Source organism: Pseudorca crassidens, chromosome 4 (assembly GCF_039906515.1).
Source record: "Pseudorca crassidens isolate mPseCra1 chromosome 4, mPseCra1.hap1, whole genome shotgun sequence".
Lineage (NCBI taxonomy): Eukaryota > Metazoa > Chordata > Mammalia > Artiodactyla > Delphinidae > Pseudorca > Pseudorca crassidens.
Genome location: NC_090299.1, coordinates 64,887,094 through 64,909,484, shown reverse-complemented (window position 1 = coordinate 64,909,484; position 22,391 = coordinate 64,887,094). Strand labels below are relative to the sequence as shown.

The window sequence follows — 22,391 nt, the reverse complement described above, 5'->3', positions numbered from 1 at the left end:
TCTACGTCTGCGTCTTTATTCCTGTCCTGCCTCTAAGTTCATGAGAACCTTTTTTTTTTTTTAGATTCCATATATATGTGTTAGCCTATGGTATTTGTTTTTCTCTTTCCGACTGACTTCACTCTGTATGACAGACTCCGGGTCCATCCACCTCACAACAGATAACTCAGTTTCATTTCTCTTTATGGCTGAGTAATATTCCATTGTATATACGTGCCACATCTTCTTTATCCATTCATCTGTCGATGGACACTTAGGTTGTTTCCGTGTCCTGGCTATTGTAAATAGTGCTGCAGTGAGAATATTGTGTTTAAGACAATAATAAACACTTAGAAATATGCTTAAGGCATATGGATATCATGATTTCACTGCTGTGCAAAAATGCATGTCTTATGTCTTAAATTAAAAGCAAGACCTGTTGGTGTCATGATTTCAGTGCTGCTCAAACATGTGTTTGAAGTTAAAAGTCAAAACCCAGTGCACTGGCACCGTCCCACTCCCCAGTGGGAATCCCACCCCCCTCAACCTGAGGGGAGAGGAGGAACCCAGGCTACAGCTCTGCCCAGTTGGACTAGCTCATCCACCAAAGAGACCGTGCAGTGAGGAGGCGTGAGGAAGCAGAGACACCCCAGAGACTGTTAAATATTTAAAGTCATGCAGAATCAGATCTCGGTCCTCCCAGTGTGACTGCCCTTGCGCGTGCCCTTCGGCACATCAGTGGTTCAAACCTCGTTTCCGGTAAATCTCAGAATGATTGCTTTTCTTGATGTGGTAGAGTGGTGAGTCAGCAAGCGTTTTTATAAAGCAGAAGGAGCAGTTGCGGAATAGTCGTCGCAGGCAGGAGCTGACTTGGGGAATGGCACAAAGAGGGAGAAATCAAGGCACAGGGCTTTGAAAGAATCCTTACATTTTCATTTAAGGATTTAAAGTCACCGAATCCTTAAATCTCAGAAACCTGCATGGCTCCACGTTGTGCATGAGAGGTGACTGCGGGCACTGCTTCTAAACGGTGGTGCACCTTCCCCTCCTTCCATTAGATAATTTAGCTTTGAGTCCCTGTCATTGCGCATGCTCTGAGCATTTCCTGAATATAGGGAATCTGGTTGGCATTCCTGCCCTCTGACCTTGTAGGTTTCCAGAGTGTTTACTAGGAACGGAGCCCGTGATTTACTAGAGACAGCGCTGACCCCCGCTGTGAACCCCCCTCCATGAACTGACCACCAGGAACCAGGCGAGCAGGCAGGCAGGGAGGTGAGCATTGTAGACGATATTTCAATTATGGATCAGTCCTTAGTGCTTGGCACGCTGTAAGTACCACAGGCGTGGTCGTTATTATGATGACTGTCCTCTTTGTAGCAGAAGCTGTCAGCATAGGATGTTAGCATAGGATGTATCTTTCCAGTAGGGTGATCTTATTCTGAAAAATAGGCAAGAGGGAGAGTTAAGGAAATGGCACTTGCGGGCCCAGAGCCCCAAAGGGCCAGGTGTCTTGTTTTCTGCCCGAATGCTCACCATGTTGCAGACAGCCCGGGGAGAAGCAGAAGGAACAGCTGAAGTGCTCATTGGGGTCAGTGTAGAAATGCTCTCTGGGTCTTCCCTGGCTGCCGAGGTCATTGCCGTGCTGAATAATTAATCAGGCTGATTCTTTGCTTCAGCCAGATGGAGAACTGGGTCATGCTCCACTCCAGAGTCCCCAGGCACCTCTCTGGCCGAGCCCATTGAGATGCTGGATTTAGAAAGCATTTCTGTGCTTCAAAGAAAAGCAGTAGCAGATGAAGCCTAATTTTATTTCAAACTGTGTCCGTAATGACAATGATCTACATTTCTATGTATCCTGACCACAAACTCTGATTTGCTAAAGACCTCCCTATTACGGAAGCCATGTCCAGGGAAGATATTTTGAACCTTGAAAAGCCTATGGATTTTTAGAACAGACTCTAAAAGTCATTTGAGGTCACAGCCCTTCGTTTACTGGCTGCCTTATTTCTTGGCAAAATCTGGACGGTCGGGCTTCCCTGGTGGTGCAGTGGTTGAGAGTCCGCCTGCCGACGCAGGGGACGCGGGTTCATGCCCCTGTCCGGGAAGATCCCACATGCCACGGAGCGGCTGGGCCCGTGAGCCATGGCCTCTGAGCCTGCGCATCCGGAGCCTGTGCTCCGCAGTGGGAGAGGCCACAACAGTGAGAGGCCCGCGTACTGCCAAAAAAAAAAAAAATCTGGATGGTCCAGCGATCGGCCTGTGGGCAGAAGTCAGGTTCGTGCTGTCTCTGATGCAGTAACTGGGAAGGGAAAGGGCAGAGGGCTGTTCTGAATCCTTAGGGAGAGATCCCAGGACGTAGGCTGTCAAATATGATGAATGTACCCTAAATGGGTATGTTATTGTGGCCACCAGGATGAAATAAAAAAGGATTCTCTCACAGTTTCTACGTGGGATGTATGATTATTCAAAAGGTCCTTCCTCATAGTCACATACAGTGAGAACATCTTTATTTTTTTTCCACCTGACCCCAAGAGCACAGATATAGAGTCTCTGCAGAGCAGCTCTGCGTAGCTCAGGCAGCAGCAGGATCGATATGCTCTTAGAATCCAGGTGAAATGGGCTTGAATCCCAGTCTCGTGTCCTGCGATGTCCATGGGTTCCCCAGCACAGTTCTGCCCGTTCCCTGGGCTTATGTTTCTCTTGTGTTGACTCCCTGTTCTCTACTCTGAGGCCTCCACCACTACTTTTCCTCCACCAAGCGTCTCCCCAGGGGAGGAGTACACCCTTCTCTTAATTCCTGACGTCAGCCATCTCTGTAGCAGACTTTTGCTGGAGCATCAAGGGTAATATCGAGGGGGCTTACATTGCATCAAAAACAGTCACTGGTTTTCAAAACTGGCTGTTGGACTTCCCTCACCTTTCTTTTTAATGGCAGTGCCTGCCATTTCCGAGGTTCTGCTCCCCCAGAGGCTGTGCAGTATGCAAACACACACATACTTTTGGATATATTTGCAGGAGGTTTAGAACTTGCTGAAGCCCCATCCGTGGCTCTCCAAGGTCTGGGGACTCTTAGGTGGACCTGAGGGTTCCACCCCCTGCTCCTCCCCAGGCCCTGGGCCTCTCCCCACCCCCAGGCACCCAAGGTATAGCCGTAGTGAGGTTAGATCATTAGTTGGAAAAACGAAACAGGATTGACTGCTGGACTGTTGGTGGTGTTCCTCAATCCTGACACTTTTGACAGGGATCAGAGACCTTGTGAAAACAGTAGCCACCTTTCCGTGAGCATTCCCGACGGACCAGGCCCTGTTCTTAGCATAAGCTTTCCCGTTAATCATGCCAGTACCCCCAGGAGGTCCATACCGCTATCCTCACTGCAACAGATGAGGAAACTGAGGCTCACCAAGATTAAGTAACTTGGCTCAGATCACACTGCTCATAGTGGCCAGCCTGGGATTGGATCCCAAGGCAGTGACTTGAAAACCTGGGCCCTAAACCACGGTGCTCACAGCCCCTCCCCCCATACCACTGTACCTTACTCTTTGTGGTTCATGTCCACAGAGCTGTGTGACCTCTGGTGTCACAGCCAAACAAATACGCCCTTCCGGTTTTTTGCAGTACTACTCAGAGCAGAGTGTTTGGCCTCTTTGGTTCCTTGATGTGCCTCCAGTACCTGGCATATAGCAGGTGTCAGTAAATCTCTGTGTAACGAATGAACCCATCCATCCTACAAGGCTCAGCTCAACACCATCTCCTTCCAGAAGCTGTCCATAACTCCCTCTCTGTGAGTTAAAAGGCTCCTCCCAGGCTTCCAGAAGCTGTCCATAACTCCCTCTCTGTGAGTTAAAAGGCTCCTCCCGGGCTTCCCTGGTGGCGCAGTGGTTCAGAGTCCACCTGCTGATGCAGGGGACACAGGTTCGTGCCCCCGTCCAGGAAGATCCCACATGCCGTAGAGCGGCTGGGCCCATGAGCCATGGCCACTGAGCCTGCGCGTCCGGAGCCTGTGTTCCACAACGGGAGAGGCCACAACAGTGAGAGGCTCGCGTACCGCAAAAAAAAAAAAAAAAAAAAAAAAAAAGACTCCTCCCTCCATGAGCAACCAACACACACGTGGGCCTCTGCGTCCCCTTATTTCTCGTTGCCGTGTCGTGGATTCCCACTCTGTCTACCCCGCGTCGCACTCATTTCTCTATGTCTCCAGGAACTAATAGGCACTCAGTAAACGTTTGTAGACTTGAAGGCACAGTGGTTATTGTGCTGCAGGGTAATTAGGCTTAAATGGTAAGCAGTTCCTATAAGTGAGTGTTCATTAGGATTACATTTGTAGCGCTAGACCAAATTGTAGCTCTTCTCTTAAATTTTCTCAGTTTTTTCATACCTATAATTTAGTGTCGCTGTCAATTCCGGTATCGTTTACTTTTTCGTCATCATCCCTCCGTAGTTACGTAGAGCACTGACTGTGTTCTGGGCTTCAAATGCGCTACTTCACAGACTGTGCTCATCTGAGCAGCATCTTCTTTGGTGCCGTGCACGGAGGCTGGCTCGCCTGGGAGAAGGCAAGGTTTGTGTCCGACTGTAGCTCCAGCAGCTCCAGTTCCCTCGTCTCTCCCTTCCTCCATCCCCTGCCCCACCTCGTGGTCCAGGAACGAGGCCCCCAGTTTTCTGCCGGCAGGCTCTCATCTTGCTTGTCCTCGTCGAAGCTCGGACAAGGAGAAGTGGAAGGCCCGTGGGAGAACACAGGCGGCCATGAGAGGGTCTCCTGCAGCCAGAGAGAGAAGAGAGGGAACATTTGCTGAGGGCCTGCAGTGCCCCAGCCCTGACCTTCCTCGTTTGCTTTTTGGCTCTCCCGGAAGTGCTCTGAGCTTACGGTTATTGTCATTTTGCAACTGAGTAAACTTAGGTTCGTGGAGGCTGACCTCCCACTGATAGGAATGCAGACCCGGGACTGTCTGGCCCTGGAAACCAAGGCTTGGCACTGAGTTCTACCCCTCGACACATGTCTTAGGAAGAGGTTCTCCCCAGGCGTCAGTCTCTATTAATAGAGGACTCAAAGAAACAGAAGTTGAAACAGGATGTGTGCTTCCAACCAGGATATGACAGTTGGTTCCAGGGCGGGGGAGAGAAACCCGGTGGGAGAGAAGGAAGCCCCAAGCCAAGAGCTGGGTCCCTCCCAGTTCAGCCATGACCCTGGTTCCCTAAATGCTCGTAGTAACTAACAGCAGCAACAGGCACAGCGGCAAACCCTGCCCTGTTCATCCTCACAGCATAGATAGGTCGTTGTGAGACAGGGATTTTTAGTACCCACCTTTTACAGATGAGGAAACTGAGGCACAGAGAGGTTAACTAACTTGCCAGATTCGCCTTTCCAGTCGTAGGAACAGCATGACTTTGAGTAAGGAAGGGGCCGTCTCTGGACAGCAGTGGTTCTCAAAGTGTGGTCCTCAGACCTGCAACTTCAGTGTCACCCGGGAGGCTGTTAGAAATGCAGGTTTGGGGACTGCTGAATCAGAAACGATGGGGATGGTGTCCAGTCTTCTGTGTTTTAACAAAGCCCTCTGGGTGTTTTAGCTTTGGCTGAGATCTGTGAAACTAGAGAAATCTTTAAAATCCACACGTAGAGAAAAAGTTAAAATTTATCAATAGCATAATAAAGGTTTGTTGAGTTCTTATTACATGCCAGGCACTATGCTAAATATTTTACCTGCATTATCTCACTTAGTCCAACAACAATACTATAAAGTATAGGTACTATTATTATTCCCATTTTACAGATGAAAAAACGAAGCCTTTGAGACCTAAGTGACTTCCCCAAAGTCACCAGCTGGTAGAGAGCAAAGTCATGACTTGAATCTAGATCCATCTGATGACACAGTCCATACCCTGAACCATCCATTACTCATTTTGGGTCCAAAACTCAAATGTTGATATTTTTTGCAAAATTTGAAAAAGGTGGGATAGGGAGGGTGGGAGGGAGACGCAAGAGGGAGGAGATATGGGGATATATGTATACATATAGCTGATTCACTTTGCTATACAGCAGAAACTAACACAACATTGTAAAGCAATGATACTCCAATAAAGATGTTAAAAAATAAATAAAATGACCAACAGGTAACTTTAAAAAAAGTATTTGAAAAGTCAGATTGATTAAACATTTGATTACATATTTTGATTGAATATTTTGAGCTCCTCCTCTTCTCTGAAATGAGTGTTTATTCACAGAGCTGATTCTAATTCCCGAGTTTAAGGAAAAGTGGTGTTGGTTATAAACCTTCCTAGCCACACGAGGGCAGCACCAAATAGCGCAGGTTGCTCTTTGCCGCTTGGTTCTTTGAAAGGAAACGGAGCTCGCTGCTTAGTGGAGTTTCCCTTCCATAAACCCGTTTCCCCTTCCTTTGTCCGTAGGGACCAGCGGTGAAGCTTCTCAGATCAGATACTAAATTATATACGGAAAAGTAATCATACTGTGAGGGCTCTTGTTTTTTGAAATCCATGTATTCTTGGACTCAAGGACAAAAAAGCAGCCAGTATTCTTTTTTTTTTCACATTCTATTTTTTAATTTTTTTAAAACATCTTCATTGGAGTATAGTTGCTTTACAATGGTGTGTTAGTTTCTGCTTTATAACAAAGTGAATCAGCTATACATATACATATATCCCCATATCACCTCCCTCTTGCGTCTCCCTCCCACCCTCCCTATCCCACCCCTCTAGGTGGTCACAAAGTACTGAGCTGATCTCCCTGTGCTATGCGGCTGCTTCCTACTAGCTACCTATTTTACATTTGGTGGTGTATATATGTCCATGCCACTCTCTCACTTCGTCCCAGCCTACCCTTCCCTCTCCCTGTGTCCTCAAGTCCATTCTCTACGTCTACGTCTTTATTCCTGTCCTGCCCCTAGGTTCTTCATAACTTTTTTTTTTTTTAAGAGTCCATATGTATGTGTTAGCATACGGCATTTGTCTTTCTCTTTCTGACTTACTTCACTCTGTATGACAGACTCGAGGTCCATCCACCTCATTACAAATAACTCAATTTCGTTTCTTTTTATGCAGCCAGTATTCTTTTTCACCTTCCTTATTGTTAATAAATTCTTTGAGTCTTCACAGGCTGTAGGACTCTCGAGTAGGCTATTAGAGAAGGTGGGGAAATGTGCTCCTGGCTTCTAGTTTTAGGGCATAGGACCATCCCACAGTAATGCTGGTGTATTAGGGTTCACCCCCACCAGGATCACCAGGATGCTGTACTGACAGCAGCTGCTGTTGATCTTGAACCCCATTTCCACCTGGGCATATCTCAGTATCCCATCCAAGCCTTGGTTTCTATGCCAGAGGCTGAATTCACTGGAATTTTTTTTGAATTTTATTTATTTATTTTTATAGAGCAGGTTCTTATTAGTTATCCATTTTGTACACATCAGTGTATACTTGTCAATCCCAATCTCCCAATTCATCACACACACACACACACACACACACACACACCGCTTTCCCCGCTTGGTGTCCATACGTTTGTTCTCTACATCTGTGTTTCAATTTCTGTCCTGCAGACCAGTTCATCTGTAGCATTTTTCTAGGTTCTACATATATGTGTTAATATACGATATTTGTTTATCTCTTTCTGACTTACTTCACTCTGTATGACAGTCTCTAGATCCATCCACGTCTCTACGAATGACCCAATTTTGTTCCTTTTTATGGCTGAGTAATATTCCATTGTATATATGTACCACATCTTCTTTATCCATTTGTCTGTCAATGGGCATTTAGGTTGCTTCCATGACCTGGCTATTGTAAATAGTTCTGCAATGAACATTGGCGTGCATGTGTCTTTTTGAATTACGGTTTTCTCTGGGTATATGCCCAGTAGTGGGATTGCTGGGTCATATGATAATTCCATTTTTAGTTTTCTAAGGAACCTCCATACTGTTTTCCATAGTGGCTGTATCAATTTACATTCCCTCCAACAGTGCAAGGGGGTTCCCTTTTCTCCACACCCTCTCCAGCATTTGTTGTTTGTAGATTTTCTGATGATGGACATTCTAACTGGTGTGAGATGATACCTCATTGTAGTTTTGATTTGCATTTCTCTAATAATTAGTGAAGTTGAGCAGATTTCATGTGCTTCTTGGCCATCTGTAAGTCTTCTTTGGAGAAATGTCTATTTAGGTCTTCTGCCCATTTTTGGATTGGGTTGTTTGTTTTTTTGATATTGAGCTGCTTGAGCTGTTTATATATTTTGGAGATTAATTCTTTGTCCGTTGATTCGTTTGCAATTTTTTTCTCCCATTCTGAGGGTTGTCTTTTTGTCTTGTTTGTAGTTTCCTTTGCTTTGCAAAAGTTTTTAAGTTTCTTTAGGTCCCATTTGTTTTTGTTTTTTTTGTTTGTTTTTGCGGTACACGGACCTCTCCCTGCTGTGGCCTCTCCCGTTGCGGAACACAGGCTCCGGACGCGTAGGCCCAGCGGCCATGGCTCACGGGCCCAGCCGCTCCGCGGCATGTGGGATCTTCCCAGACCAGGACACGAACCCGTGTCCCCTGCATCAGCAGGCGGACTCTCAACCACTGCGCCACCAGGGAAGCCCTGTTTTTATTTTTATTTCCATTACTCTAGGAGGTGGATCAAAAAAGATCTTGCTGTGATTTATGTCAAAGAGTGTTCTGCCTATGTTTTCCTCTAAGAGTTTTATAGTGTCCAGTCTTACATTTAGGTCTCTAATCCATTTTGAGTTTATTTTTGTGTATGGCGTTAGAGAGTGTTCTAATTTCATTCTTTTACATGTAGCTGTCCAGTTTTCCCACACCACTTATTGAAGAGACTGTCTTTTCTCCATTGTATATCCTTGCCTCCTTTGACCATAAGTGCGTGGGTTTATCTCTGGGCTTTCTATCCTGTTCCATTGATCTATATTTCTGTTTTTGTGCCAGTACCATAGTCTTGATTACTGTAGCTTTGTAGTATAGTCTGAAGTCAGGGAGCCTGATTCCTCCAGCTCCGTTTTTTTCCCTCAAGACTGCTTTGGCTATTTGGGGGTCTTTTGTGTCTCCATACAAATTTTAAGATTTTTTGTTCTAGTTCTGTAAAAAATGCCATTGGTGATTTGATAGGGATTGCGTTGAATCTGTAGATTGTTTTGGGTGGTATAGTCATTTTCACAGTATTGATTCTTCCAATCCAAGAGCATGGTGTATCTTTCCATCTGTTTGTATCATCTTCAATTTCTTTCATCAGTATCTTACAGTTTTTATGCATACAGGTCTTTTACCTCCTTATGTAGGTTTATTCCTAGGTATTTTACTCCTTTTGCTGCAGTGGTAAATGGGAGTGTTTCCTTAATTTCTCTCTCAGATTTGTCATCATTAGTGTATAGGAATGCAAGAGATTTCTGTGCATTAATTTTGTATCCTGCAACTTTACCAGATTCATCACTGGAATTTTGGCTAGAGTAATTATAATAATTTATTATACAAATTAGGACACTTTTAAGAGTAAAAGGAGCTGCTCTTAATAATTTTTCCAGAGCAACAAAGATAAATCAGAACCCTCCTGAGGATAATTGGAGCATAGGGTCATGCTGATTTCAAATCTCCTTTCATTTTCCCCCTTTGATGACTCCTTTTAAGATGTATGTGACACTGTATTCATTTGCTTTTTCACTCAGCAATGCTCATGGAGTGTTTTCTGTGTGCTAGGTTTTCTGCCTGTATTATGTTGTTTTCTCCTTGTAAGAACCCTCTGAGTTAGCTATCATTATTATTCCCATTTTTGCAAATACGAAAAAAATTGGGACTCTGTAAGCTATACGGCCAAGATCACAGTACCTGTAAGTCAGAGCTAAGATTATAATTTAGGCTGTCCCTGCTCTTGGGCCAGGTACACTCAAACTGTATTGACACCACTGGCTGTGTTCTTGTGCCTCTCTTGTGGACCCAGCCCCATCGGATGCTGTCCCTCCAGCAAGCTCTCAGGCATATGGCAGAGTGGTTAAGAGTGAGGGCACAGAAGTCGCACTGCCTAACTTGCATCCTGGGTCCACCGCTTATCAGCCTTGTGCTTCACTCACTTTCCTTTCTGTGAAATGGGTACAGTAACTTCCTATCGACCTCACAGGGTTGAGGAGAGGATTAAATGACTAAATACCTATGAGGTGACTCACCTAACGATGGGGGCTAGTTGCCGGTGGAGCCCACCATTTTATTAGAGGGTTGGGACTTCCAGTTCCACGCCCACCTCCAGGGACGGGAGAGGGCCTGGAGGTTGAGTTCAGCCACCAGTGGCCAGTGACTTAATCAGTCGCACGTATATAATGAAGCCTCCACAAAACCCAGAGGGCAGGGTTCAGAGAGTTACCAGGCCAGCGAACACGTGGAGCATGGGGAGAGTGGCGCCTGGGGAGGGCATGGGAGCTCCGGGCCCTCTCCCCATACTTTGCCCTGTGCATCTCTTCCCTCTGGCTATTTACTCCTGAGTTATGTCCTTTTATAATAAACCAGTGATCTGGCATACGAAGTGTTTCTCTGAGTTCTGTGAGCCACTCTAGCAAATTAATTGAACTCAAGAAGGGGGTCATCCGAACCTCGATCTATAGCTGGTCAGCCAGAAGTACAGGCGACACCCTGGACTTGGGGTTGGCATGTGAAGTTGGCGGAGGCAGGAGGTGGGGCGGGCAGTTGTTGGGGGGACAGTCTTGTAGAACTGAGCCCTTAACCTGCGGGATCTGACGCTCTCTCCAGGTAGATGGTGTCAGAATTGAGTTGAATTCTCGGACACCCTACTGGGGTCTGAGAATCGCTTGTTGGTGTGGAGGAAAACCTCCACACATTTGGTAAAGGCGGAAAAGCTGAGTTTTTCCATTACAAGGTGGTACGTGACAAGATGAAAATGACGGGGGAGGGCTGGGTTGTGGCATTGTGAGTTTACTCACGAGGGACTATGTTGGGAACCAACAAGGGAGGGAAGTTCCTGGGCATAGCCCCATGAAGTTCTCGGTAAGGGGCTGCCCTTGCACCTGTGACATCCTCTTCCCCTTGGGCAGTTTCTCTCCAACAGAAACACATGAGCACGTGAAATGTGAGGACATCTCCCAGAACCTTTCCCCAGGACACAGGGTCCTGAGCAGGTTTCGCGGCTGTTGTAGGGATGACCTTCTCTTTTTGGTGTATTTGTAAAAGGCATTGTGTGCACCGTCAGTGAGCAGGAAACGTTCCACTCCGGGCGGTGACGCAGGTACCTCGGTCCTTCCCTTTAGGACGTGAGGATCCACCTTCTGTTAGCGTAACCGGGTTGTCTTTGGTCTTTTCGTGTTTTGTTTTTCCCTGAGAAAGTGTGATTAGCAATTCAGGAAGGAGGCCCCAAGTCTGGGTGTGGGGTCTGAAACAGAGAAGGTTGAACTAGAATGAATGTGGTCACTTTGGGACAGTTGGCTGCATTTCTTCATTGTATTATGAAGTTCACTTAGGGGAACTTCAGAAGACACTCTTTGAGAAACAGCCTGTTGGCTCCACAGAAGTGTGGCACCTTATCTGCCCTCCTGTCCTTAAAAGGTGGTCTCTTCAGTTGATGTGCAGCTCAGGAGGAGACCTGGGTCACAGGTCGCGGTGAGAAACCGCAGTTCCAGCCACCTGGTAAACCTGGTGATTAACAGCTAGGCAGATGCTCTAGCCAGATCACCCTCGTATGTCCCAGGAACTTCTTTCTTTATAAATTTTTGGATTTTTTGCTTGTTACAATATGGATAAGATACTTTCTATATTTCTTAAAATTGAACACCTGAACTTTTCAAAGGAAGACAAGGAGTGTGATCTCAAATCAAATATCTCTAAATGGTAAAAGAATAAATGGAAAAGGTATCTCACAAGTCCATCCATTCTGCAGGCTTTCAGGATTTGGTGCTAGTAACAAACGCTGAGACCTATTATCATGAAAGCACATCTTCTCTCCTCTTTTTTTTTTTATTTCTGGTTATTAGAGAATACATTTTGCCTCATTGTTATTAAAAACAAGTGACTGGGCTTCCCTGGTGGCGCAGTGGTTGGGAGTCCGCCTGCCGATGCAGGGGACGCGGGTTCGTGCCCCGGTCCGAGAAGATCCCACATGCCGCGGAGCGGCTGGGCCCGTGAGCCATGGCCGCTGAGCCTGCGCGTCCGGAGCCTGTGCTCCACAACAGGAGAGACCGCAACAGTGAGAGGCCCGCGTACCGCAAAAAAAAAAAAAAAGAAAGAAACAAGTGACAAACATGTAGCTAATTCTTTCTCGCAGGTGCTTAACAAGTAACAAATTTCACAGGGGTTACATTTCTTACTATAAAAAAAAAAAACCCTGCCTTATACTAGATACAGGTGCTTAGAAATGTTTATACCCATTAGCCCTGTAATTCTACTTCTAGTAATCTGTTCTAAGAAAAAAAACCTGAACACACTCACACACTCACAAGCATACACACACACGCACACACACAGAGAGAAAGTTAGGCAAGAAGATAGTTATTACTACATTTTTTCAAAATTAAATTTATTTATTTATTTATGGCTGCATTGGGTCTTCGTTGCTGCACGCAGGCTTTCTCTAGTTGTGGCGAGCGGGGGCTCCTCTTCGTTGCGGTGCACGGGCTTCTCATTGCAGTGGCTTCTCTTGTTGCGGAGCACGGGCTCTAGGCGCGTGGGCTTCAGTCGTTGTGGCACACAGGCTTAGTTACTCCGCAGCATGTGGGATCTTCCCAGACCAGGGCTCGAACCCCTGTCCCCTGCATTGGCAGGTGGATCCTTAACCACTGCACCACCAGGGAAGTCCTACTACATTTTTTTAATGGCAAAAAGTAGCCACAATTTAATTTTCCAACAATCTAGGATTCGTTGCTAAATTAGATGATTGAACATTTTGTAGTAATTAGACGCATTGAGTACACCTTGTAGAGGATTTTAAGGTACGTTGACCTGTGGCCTGTGAGTAATCTCCTGTTCTCTGACTTTCCTCCTAGTGTTTTGCTGTGCGCTCTCTGGGGTGGGTGGAAATGGCAGAGGAGGACCTCGCCCCTGGCAAGAGTAGTGTTGCCGTCAACAACTGCATCAGGCAGCTTTCTTACTGCAAAAATGACATCCGTGATACAGTTGGCATTTGGGGAGAGGTAAGTAACAGGTGAAAATCATTAATGGCAGACTTGCTTGCATTCCACTGCTCCTCACGAAACCCCAGAGCTCTGAGAGCCGAGAGATTTGGTACTGAGGGCTGATGAAGGTATTTATCGGGGTCCCTTTCCCGTGAAGGCAGCTGGTGTAGACATGATGCACCTGTGATTTACCTATTAGCCCTGCCAGAGCCCGTTGAGGACTGGGGCCCTGGGAGAGGGCATTTCTCGGTGTCTAAATGACAGGATCTACTTTGGTATCCTGAGTCCCCAAGGATCCATGGATGGACTTAAGGGCCCAGAAACCCCCTAACCTCCATGCATAGCTGGTCTACAAGAGCAGTTTTCTGGGAAGAAGACCCATACCTCTCTCAAAATACATTCTCGAAGGGGAACGTGACCCCCACATATACACCCCAAAATGTTGTTGCGCCTTCTCTAAAAGTTGACGCATCATCCTTTTATAATAGTCTTCTTTATTTGCGATCTGAAAATCCACCTCGTACATGAGTCTTGGAATTGATACCTGTGTATTCTGTCTTACTGTGATGAACAAAGCAATTCCAGTTTGAAATGTTAGTTGAGATCATTTCAGAAAAGAAAGTCATGAGTAAAAATACCAAATCTGTATAAAAATCACATGAAATTGGAAAAGCCATATTCCTACCAAGCTCTGAGACCTGTACAACAAGCACATGGGGAGCATCACGAGACAGTGGTCCGCGTGAATCCACTCGATCAGTCCCCACTTAAGAGCATTGGCAGCGAAAGTTTGCTTTGTGATTGGGCTCTTAGGAGCCCCTGTCACCTTTTATCCTAGCAGCACTGTCATAGCAGGAGGTAGGTTCCCAAGGCTCTGCATGGTAGAGTCCGTCTGCTCTAGAATGGGGCTGAGCTGCATCGCCAACCAGATTTTTAGATCCCAGGCATGGGGGGGGGGGGGGCGGGGAGGAAGAATGTTCTCCCGCCAAAAAAAGGACACTTTTTTGGTATTTGCCTCTATTATCCTTTCACTGCATTACCTTTCCAATACCCAGGCCTATTTCTCCCACCCAATTATCCGTCTTCTCTCTTCTTCATTCAAAATGCCGTTCTACCAAAGGCATAGATCTCAGCTAGGATTTAGAAGGACGGCTGGCATAATCTATACTGCTGTTTGAGAGACTAATGAATACCACCAGTTATTTAGAAGAGCTAAGTAAGATTCTAAAGGAATCTCCAATTGGCACGATTCCAGCAGGAAAGAAAGCTTTGGATGGGCCAGCAATGCCTGAAAATGTGCTATGCCTTCCCACCTAGTTAGCCTCCGCTAGGCCATTCCTATTTTTCTCAGTCCTTTCCTCTTCTTCTGAAACGATAAATTCTTCAAGCAGTGTTTCTAGTTCATAGTATATAAAGTACAGCTCAGTGTTTAGGGTTACGAGCTGTGACTTTTTGCCATGCCTCACCACGCACAGCACAACTCCTTAAAGGTTTGTTGATCGGCTGACTGAAAATAAAGTCATGACTTTCAGATGAGCGTCCCATCTTTAGATGACACCTGCATAAGCATTGGTCGTTTGGGTTACAAACACCAATTAGCAAGACTTTACAGTGGTCAACCAGGAGTTGCTGAGTGTTCATGAGGAAAGGGAAAGGGCACATATGGGAAGACACGAGTGTGCCTAATGAACTCAACAGAAGCCACGATGCGTTTTCATTCAGGGATAGTGCGCACTCAGCCAACCATTCTCACTTCAGATGACCAGCTGGCAGCTGTCACTGGTTCTGTCCAGTAATACGATGACCGTCGACAGAGGTCATTGACGAAGATGGCCTGTGTTGCCTTTGTGTGGACCAGTTGTGGTTTCTAAGCTGAATCAATCCAAAAGAAATACACCACCCAGCTCAGTGCAGGGTAGGGGGATGATTTCAGCTCATCCTGGATCTCATCTGTAGACGCTTGGCTTAGACACTGACTAGCAGAGGCACCGAAACACCCATGTCTGCCACTTCGGCAGCAGAGCTTGTGTTTTCTCTGAGAACCTTTGATGGGGACCTAAAATATCGTGCCCAAAAACCAGACCAAGGAGCATCTGTCCTGCTTTGGATTTGAAGATCTGCCAGGAAGCCTCACTGTGCTGCCTTGCTAGACCGCCCTAGCGTCCACGCCACAGCATCTGGGCTGACCGTGACGTTCAGTGGACAGTTTAATAATTTCTTAAAATGATGCCTGAGGATTTGCAAAGGGAGTGAAGTTGGATGACCTAGCGTTCCTACCCTCAAAGAGCCAATATTTGGGGAGACAGGAGACCAAAACCTGAAGAGTGATGCAAGAAACCTCAGCCTCCCCCGTGTTGGTATCACAACAGCACATGCGCAGCTCAAGGCCTCGCGGCTTCTGTGTTAGGCCGTGAGCAGGTTACTTAAATTAACCTATAAGCCTCAGTTTTCCCATCCGCTAATCACAGGTAATAAAACCAAGCTGTGAGGCAAGTTAGAGCACTCACGAGCCAAGAAACCTGAAGCCCGTCGCGTAACATCTGAGATGTGATAAAGCCACTTCAGCGTTAGCTGTTGGGGCACCGAGAAGCGTCACAAAGCTATTTACCAGCCGGATCACACAGATAAGAAGTGGTGTAAAAGCTGAGAAGAGACAGACATGTTGTGGACCTGGGAAGGGCGTCAAGGGGATGCCTGGTAGGGTCTGGCCAGAGGGGAGGGAATGGGGACAGAGGGGTTGTGAGAGGATGACAGACTTGGAGTCAGTAAGAGGCCAGATTCTCCAGGGAACGCGCCATTAGCCTTTTCTCTTAGAGTCAAGATTCAAAGTGTAAATAATTAAAGATAAGAACCAGCTAGAAAGCGGGCTAGGGACACATTTCAGAGGATTTGGAGAAGGAGAGAGAAATTGGGCATGTGAGGGGAAGGTGAAAGATTTATGAATCTTTTAATCAGGAGGGGATGTTTCTCCCTTAGGAGAACAAACGACAAGGGTGAATTTTTGATCGTTGAACCGACACCCCCAGGTAGCCACAGACATCCCGAGGACATGTGGTTTCGTGAGGAAGGTAACCTGTCTTCTCGTTGACTCCCAGGGGAAGGACATGTACCTGGTCCTGGAGAACGACACGCTGAGCCTGGTGGACCCCATGGACCACAGCGCGCTCCACACGCAGCCCATCGCCAGCATCCGCGTGTGGGGCGTGGGCCGCGACAACGGCCGGTGAGTGCCCCGGGCCGGCGCTGTCCTTTGTCACCTCACCCAGTGCCCCAGTTTTAGCTTAACCCTGAAGCGCGGCCTCACTGTTACTGCATGTTGCTGAATATGGAACTTGACAGTAGGCTCTCTACAGAAATGTAAAAACTTAAAGCACATCTCTATCCCTGCCTCGTCGACCCTCCGAGCCCCTTCCGTTCTGTACCTCAGACCTTTTGTCAACTCTGGATCCTGCCTCGGATTCCATGTATTTCTCCCCCAACCGCCGCTCATCCTCATTCATCTAAGTTCCCTACTCATCCAGGCTTTCTGAACTCCCACCTTTTTTTTTTTTTGTCTTCTCTGCAGTCTGTTTTGAAGTTGAGTCTCAGCTATCTCAGATGCTCTGCTATTGGTATTTTCTTTGTAGAGGGCTTGTTGGAAGGGAGAGGTTGTACAGCCTTTAATCACATGCTTTATTATTTTTTTAAGTTTGTTTTATTGATGTATAGTTGATTGATAATGTGTTCATTTCTGCTGCACAGCAAAATTCACACTGTACAGTATAACTGTACAGGGATTCAGTTATGCATAGATATACATATTCTTCTCCATTATGGTGTATCATAGGATACTGAATATAGTTCCCCGTGTTATACAGCAGGACCTTTTTGTTTATCCAGATCGCAAGCTTTAGATCATTAACTCATGCTGATAAGGAGCTTCTGGAATTTGAAGATGGCTGAACTCTTTTAACGTTTGAAATGTCTGGTCATACCAAAGTTCCAGTCAATGTGTATTTTTCTGAAATTCTACTGAATATTTGTCATTGCCAGCAAGTACTTCTTAATAGGTGTGTTGTGAATGTTTTGCTCTCCAGTGACTGGAAACAAGGAAGTTCTGATTTTCAAGTACATATTCTAACTAATAAAGTGACAGTAATCACAGGCATCATACTTTATTAAGTAATTGGGCTACATGAAATACATCTAACTCTTGAATTAAATTCATCTTTGTCAACTCTCGAGGTATACCCGAGGCTCTCCTAGCATTTAGGACAAGCTATAGGATGATTATGTATTGCTCTGTTGAAAAGGGGCAAGAGCATTGCAGAAGCTGCTGAAAACCCCAGACGACAGAGAGACTGCTGCCCTGGGGTGGCTCCGTTCCTGGACATCCTGGCTTACTGGGTCATGGGATCCTCTAGGTGGCTCTGCCTTGGCTTCGCCATCCTTGGTCTCCCAGAGATGGGCAGTAGTGGATTTGATAGTTTTTTGATTCAGTTCCAAGTCCTAAGCCTGAAAGGAAAGTGGTTAAGCGTTCATCAAAGAACAAGCATTTTTGCTGGAATCACAGGTGAAGAATGGTCTGCAAAAGAGAGAGCTGCAGTGTCCTCTGACAGCTGATTGGATAAACCTTCGTGGGTGCGCAGCTGTGTCTTTGAGCTTTTGTAACAGTGATGCATGGTGACAGCTGGACCAGGTGCTTTGGGGGGAAATGAGTGGATAGATTATGCATCCACACCTGTCATTCAATTGCTTAGCAGAGCTGGAGCACTGGAGTTGATGCATTGGTGTGAACTGATTAATTTTACAGAGGAAAATATCTGAGGATGTTCGTGTATCATTAAAAACATTTAGCCTTGATGGAAGAGTGTAATATACTTGATCCTTCCCTACGTCCTGTCCTCCAAGTTTGTTTTCAAGACAGGAGTCAAGGTGAAGATCATGATATACGTGTACAACTGGATGGGGTTGTGTTTTTTTAAGGTTAGCTTAAGATTAGCTTGTGAGTGGATTTCATCGATGAGGTTTTCAGTTCACCCCAACTCTTTAAAGTAAGGCCAAATGCTCTTTGTTCAGGGAGAAAATATGATTTAAATTCCAGTTGACGGCTTCCCTGGTGGCGCAGTTGAGAGTCTGCCTGCCAATGCAGGGGACACGGGTTCGTGCCCCGGTCTGGGAAGATCCCACGTGCCACGGAGCTGCTGGGCCCGTGAGCCATGGCCGCTGAGCCTGCGCATCCGGAGCCTGTGCTCCGCAACGGGAGAGGCCACAACAGTGAGAGGCCCGCGTACCGCAAAAAAAAAAAAAAAATTCCAATTGAGAAAATTATTCAAGCCCTGAGCTTAGTTTTCTCTCATCTGTGAAACGAGGGTGATAATAAGGATGACAGAGCACGTGTATGTATGTGCCTGTGTGTGTATAGTAACTGGCCCACTGATGGGGGATGTGGAAAATGCTTAATGAATGTTAGCTCTTGATTCGTTAAAGCAACATCCACTAGCAGAGACAGCTAATTACATGGCTTCCTTTCAAAGACAGGGAGGATGAGGGAGGGGTCAGACCTTGGGGAGGTTTCGAGGACAGTTTATCATTGATAACAGAGGGCGAGAGGCTGTTTCAGACAGAGTTCAGTTGTCCTACAAAGCAGGAAGAGCCACTCCCCTTGCCACCCAGTGATATCAGTGTAAATTAGGTTACCTTGCCTTCATTATGTTTTTGAAATGTGGGCTGAGTTACTCTTTTTTTTTTTTTTTTTTTTTGCGGTACGGGCCTCTCACTGTTGCAGCCTCTACCGTTGCGGAGCACAGGCTCCGGACACACAGGCTCAACGGCCATGGCTCACGGGCCCAGCCGCTCCGTGGCATGTGGGATCTTCCCGCACTGGGGCACGAACCCGTGTCCCCTGCATCGGCAGGCAGACTCTCGACCACTGTGCCACCAGGGAAGCCCACTCATGTTTTTTAAACCATTTCTTATTCTTACTCAATGTTAGCAGATAAGTGTAATTTAGAAATACACTGAGGGTTCTGCATGAGCTGTCAGGACCTCAGAAAGCTCATGTAGTGGTTGGGGTCCCTTGAGCTAGATTGCTTTTAGAAGCAGTAAATAAAAAAGTATGTTTGTCAGTGAAAGGTTGTATTTCTCCCACTGGACCCCTGAGTTTTCATTCTCTAAAAGAAGGCCTTTGTATTCCTGCTTTTTTTTCTTTTAATACTTTCTTTTGCTCTTGATTCCTTTTTTTTTTCTTACAGCAATTTACAAGCGCAAATTCAATTTGTAATGCTGCAAAGGAAAGGAGTTTACACTTTGCATGAATAAAACATAAAAGTGTTTCATTTTGCTTGAGAAAATGAGTCCATTTCACATTCTCTTTTGTAACCTCCCTTGCCGAGAAAATGGAATCTCTTAGGGAATTTCTTGATGTGGTTAAAATGAATATGAAAAGTATGTATACCAGAGGCTTGAAGGGCACAGTCTGTCTTGAAATTCAGAGTGCTTCCCTGAGCCATGTAATTTCAGGATTTATAAAGTTGTTTTGGGTTTAGCATTTTCTTAAGGCTTTCAAGTGGATTTGATTTGCTCTGAAGAAATTCCTTATGGAGTAAGTTTACTTTGGGTGAGGGGATGATCCAGCTGTGACAAACTCCACCAATACCCCAGGTTGATTTGGAGAAGCCTCTTATTGTGAATGGCTGAGAAGTCGCCATCGCATCAGACCTTGGTTCTCTGTGGGATGCTGGTGGTTGCAGGACTGGGCTGAAGTTTTTGTCTTGTTCTTGAGAGTCACGCCTGCCTTTATTATGGCATTTCTTGGGAGCCCATGTGCATTACTGCCAGACAAAGAGTGGGCTCCCTCCTCCTGCTTGGGTTCCTTTTGATCACAGTGAGATAAATGTCAAGGCTCCCAGAGATGGGACTGGTGAAAGGGGTTTCATGAGCCTTGTATTTCCAATCAAAGGCAGCACCAGGGAGCACCCAGATTGACCTGCTCTGCTTCCACCCCTGTGGGAAGGAGGCCCTGGGTTGTAGAACTGGCATTTTGCCGCCAGTGACTGGGGCGGGTGACCACAGTGCCATCTCTCATCTTGTCTCTATGGACCTGCAGGCTGCCCTTCCAAGGATGGGGTGAGAGGGATTTCACAACAATTTCAGGGGCTGTGCTAATCCGGCCACAGTTCTCCTGTTTATTCATTCGGCCCTGGAAAGCAGCACTCTCCTTATTCTTTTAAAGAGATATCAAGAGCAAGCAGACATAACTTCTGAACATAGGAGACTTTAAACTGGGACTTTCCTTGCCTCTTGTGACAGGTAAGGGAAGGGGCACACAGATCCTTCTGTACGTTGCCAATAGGCAATAGAATCTGCTAATCCTGTCTGTTTCCCATGAGAAAGGAAAGTGGGTGGGTGGTATAGTCCAGGGTTTCAGACCCCATAAGTGGGATTTCCCAGGTCGGTGTACCATGGAGCACTAATCAGGTCAAATGTTCATAGACTTTCCTTGAAAGGAAAAAAAAAAAAAAAGGATCTAGGGTCAGTTGGGAAAGTGGGTTAAACCAAGTGCATCAGGCCCCTTTGCTTTGGACCCTCTCGGAGGTTCTCCTGTCCTGATGTGGACTGGAACCCTTTTCTTCATGGAAATGCAGTCTCACGGAACACACTTTGGGAAACGCTGCTCTGGTCAATAAACTCATTAATTTAAATTAGTGGCAACCCTAGATCGCTGGTTTTGTCTTTAGGAAAAATTGGAATTCCTTGTAATAAATAACCATTGTAAGTGGAGACCCCACTGGGCCTGCTCTAATGAAGGTAAAATTCCTTTATGATTAAAAGCAGCCATCACAGCCATTGTGCACAAGCGCCTTTTAAAAAGCACTTTCTTATGCAGGTTAAATGTTGACCCTGTGATACTGTTTGTGCTTATAGTTTGTGTAGCAGAACTTCTCTTCTGAGAAGGTGTTTCATGTGTCTCTTTTCTGCTTTTGATGAACAATTTTTAATAAAATCTTACTGTGTGATAGATTATTCATAAATTTCCCATTGTTTATCTTTGACTTAACTGTTTTATCTGGTTAAGATCTCAGGAACTTTTATCTAAATAACATAGTAAGTCTCAAGTGCACTGAATATTTTTTTCGTTTTCTCTTGGGATATTCCCAACTGGTTTATATCCACCAAGCCCCTAGGTTTTTTGGGGTTTTTTTTGTTTTTTTTGAGATACGCGGGCCTCTCACTGTTGTGGCCTCTCCCGTTGCGGAGCGCAGGCTCAGCGGCCGTGGCTCACGGGCCCAGCCGCTCTGCGGCATGTGGGATCTTCCCGGACCGGGGCACGAACTCGTGTCCCCTGCATCGGCAGGCGGACTCTCAACCACTGTGCCACCAGGGAAGCCCAAACCCCTGGTTTTAAGCTGCTTTAGAAGTCTACTGCCACACATAGTTCATGCTTTTGTTTTCCTGCCAGTGTTGTTCTGTGTTGATTCTTTTGAAAAAACTGCTTAATTTTGGGGTGGGGTTGGGGGGTGCATGGGCATCCTGGCTGTAATACTGAGGTTAGTCAGAATATGCAAAACTGTAACTTGTAGGCTTTCAAATGTAAAAGGTGGTTTCATAACCACTGTCTTTCAACCTCTTTATTTTAGAGATTAACTGAGGACAGAAGGGGATGATTTGCCTTAGGTGACCCATCTAGTTGTGACAGGGCAAAGACAGACTCCTGGAATTTGTCCTCTGTCCAAATAGGAGCTCCTCTGTTAATCTGACAAGAGATAATGGATGGTCTCAAATAACCTGGGGTCAGCAGGGAGACGGAGAACTCTGCACTCGGGGCCTGGGCTCTTTCCTTGGGGAGATGAAACCACAGGTGTGAATTAAAAGCAGAGGTTGACAAAATATGGCCCTGAGCTGAAAATGGTTTTTCCATCTTTAATGGGTTGTTTTAAAAAGGAAAAAATGGGCTTCCCTAGTGGCACAGTTGTTAAGAATCTGCCTGCCAATGCAGGCGACACAGGTTCGAGCCCTGATCTGAGAAGATCCCACATGCTGCGGAGCAACGAAGCCCATGAGCCACAGCTACTGAAGCCCGCGTGCCTAGAGCTTGTGATCCGCAATAAGAGAAGCCACCGCAATGAGAAGCCCGCGCACCACAGCAAAGAGTAGCCCCTGCTTGCCCCAACTAGAGAAAGCCCGTGTGCAGCAACGAAGACCCAACACAGCCAAAAATAAATAAAAATAAAATAAATGTATTAAAAAAATTTTTTTAAGGAAAGGAAAAAAATAATATGGGACCCAAATGTGGAGGACCCAGTATGGCCTGGTTCTTTCCAGAAAGAGC

At 46.1% G+C, this 22,391-nt stretch overlaps 1 protein-coding gene across 29 annotated transcripts in view; it reads left to right on the top strand.

Moving 5' to 3' along the window:
- Positions 1-22,391, top strand: part of APBB2 (amyloid beta precursor protein binding family B member 2) — a 373,983-nt gene that overhangs the window by 289,028 nt on the left and 62,564 nt on the right. For all 29 annotated transcript variants that reach the window (XM_067735799.1, XM_067735790.1, XM_067735797.1 and 26 more), the window contains 2 exons: positions 12,953-13,099; positions 16,177-16,304. In XM_067735799.1, the coding sequence (XP_067591900.1) occupies positions 12,953-13,099; positions 16,177-16,304 (275 nt within the window). The remainder of the gene's footprint in view (positions 1-12,952; positions 13,100-16,176; positions 16,305-22,391) is intronic.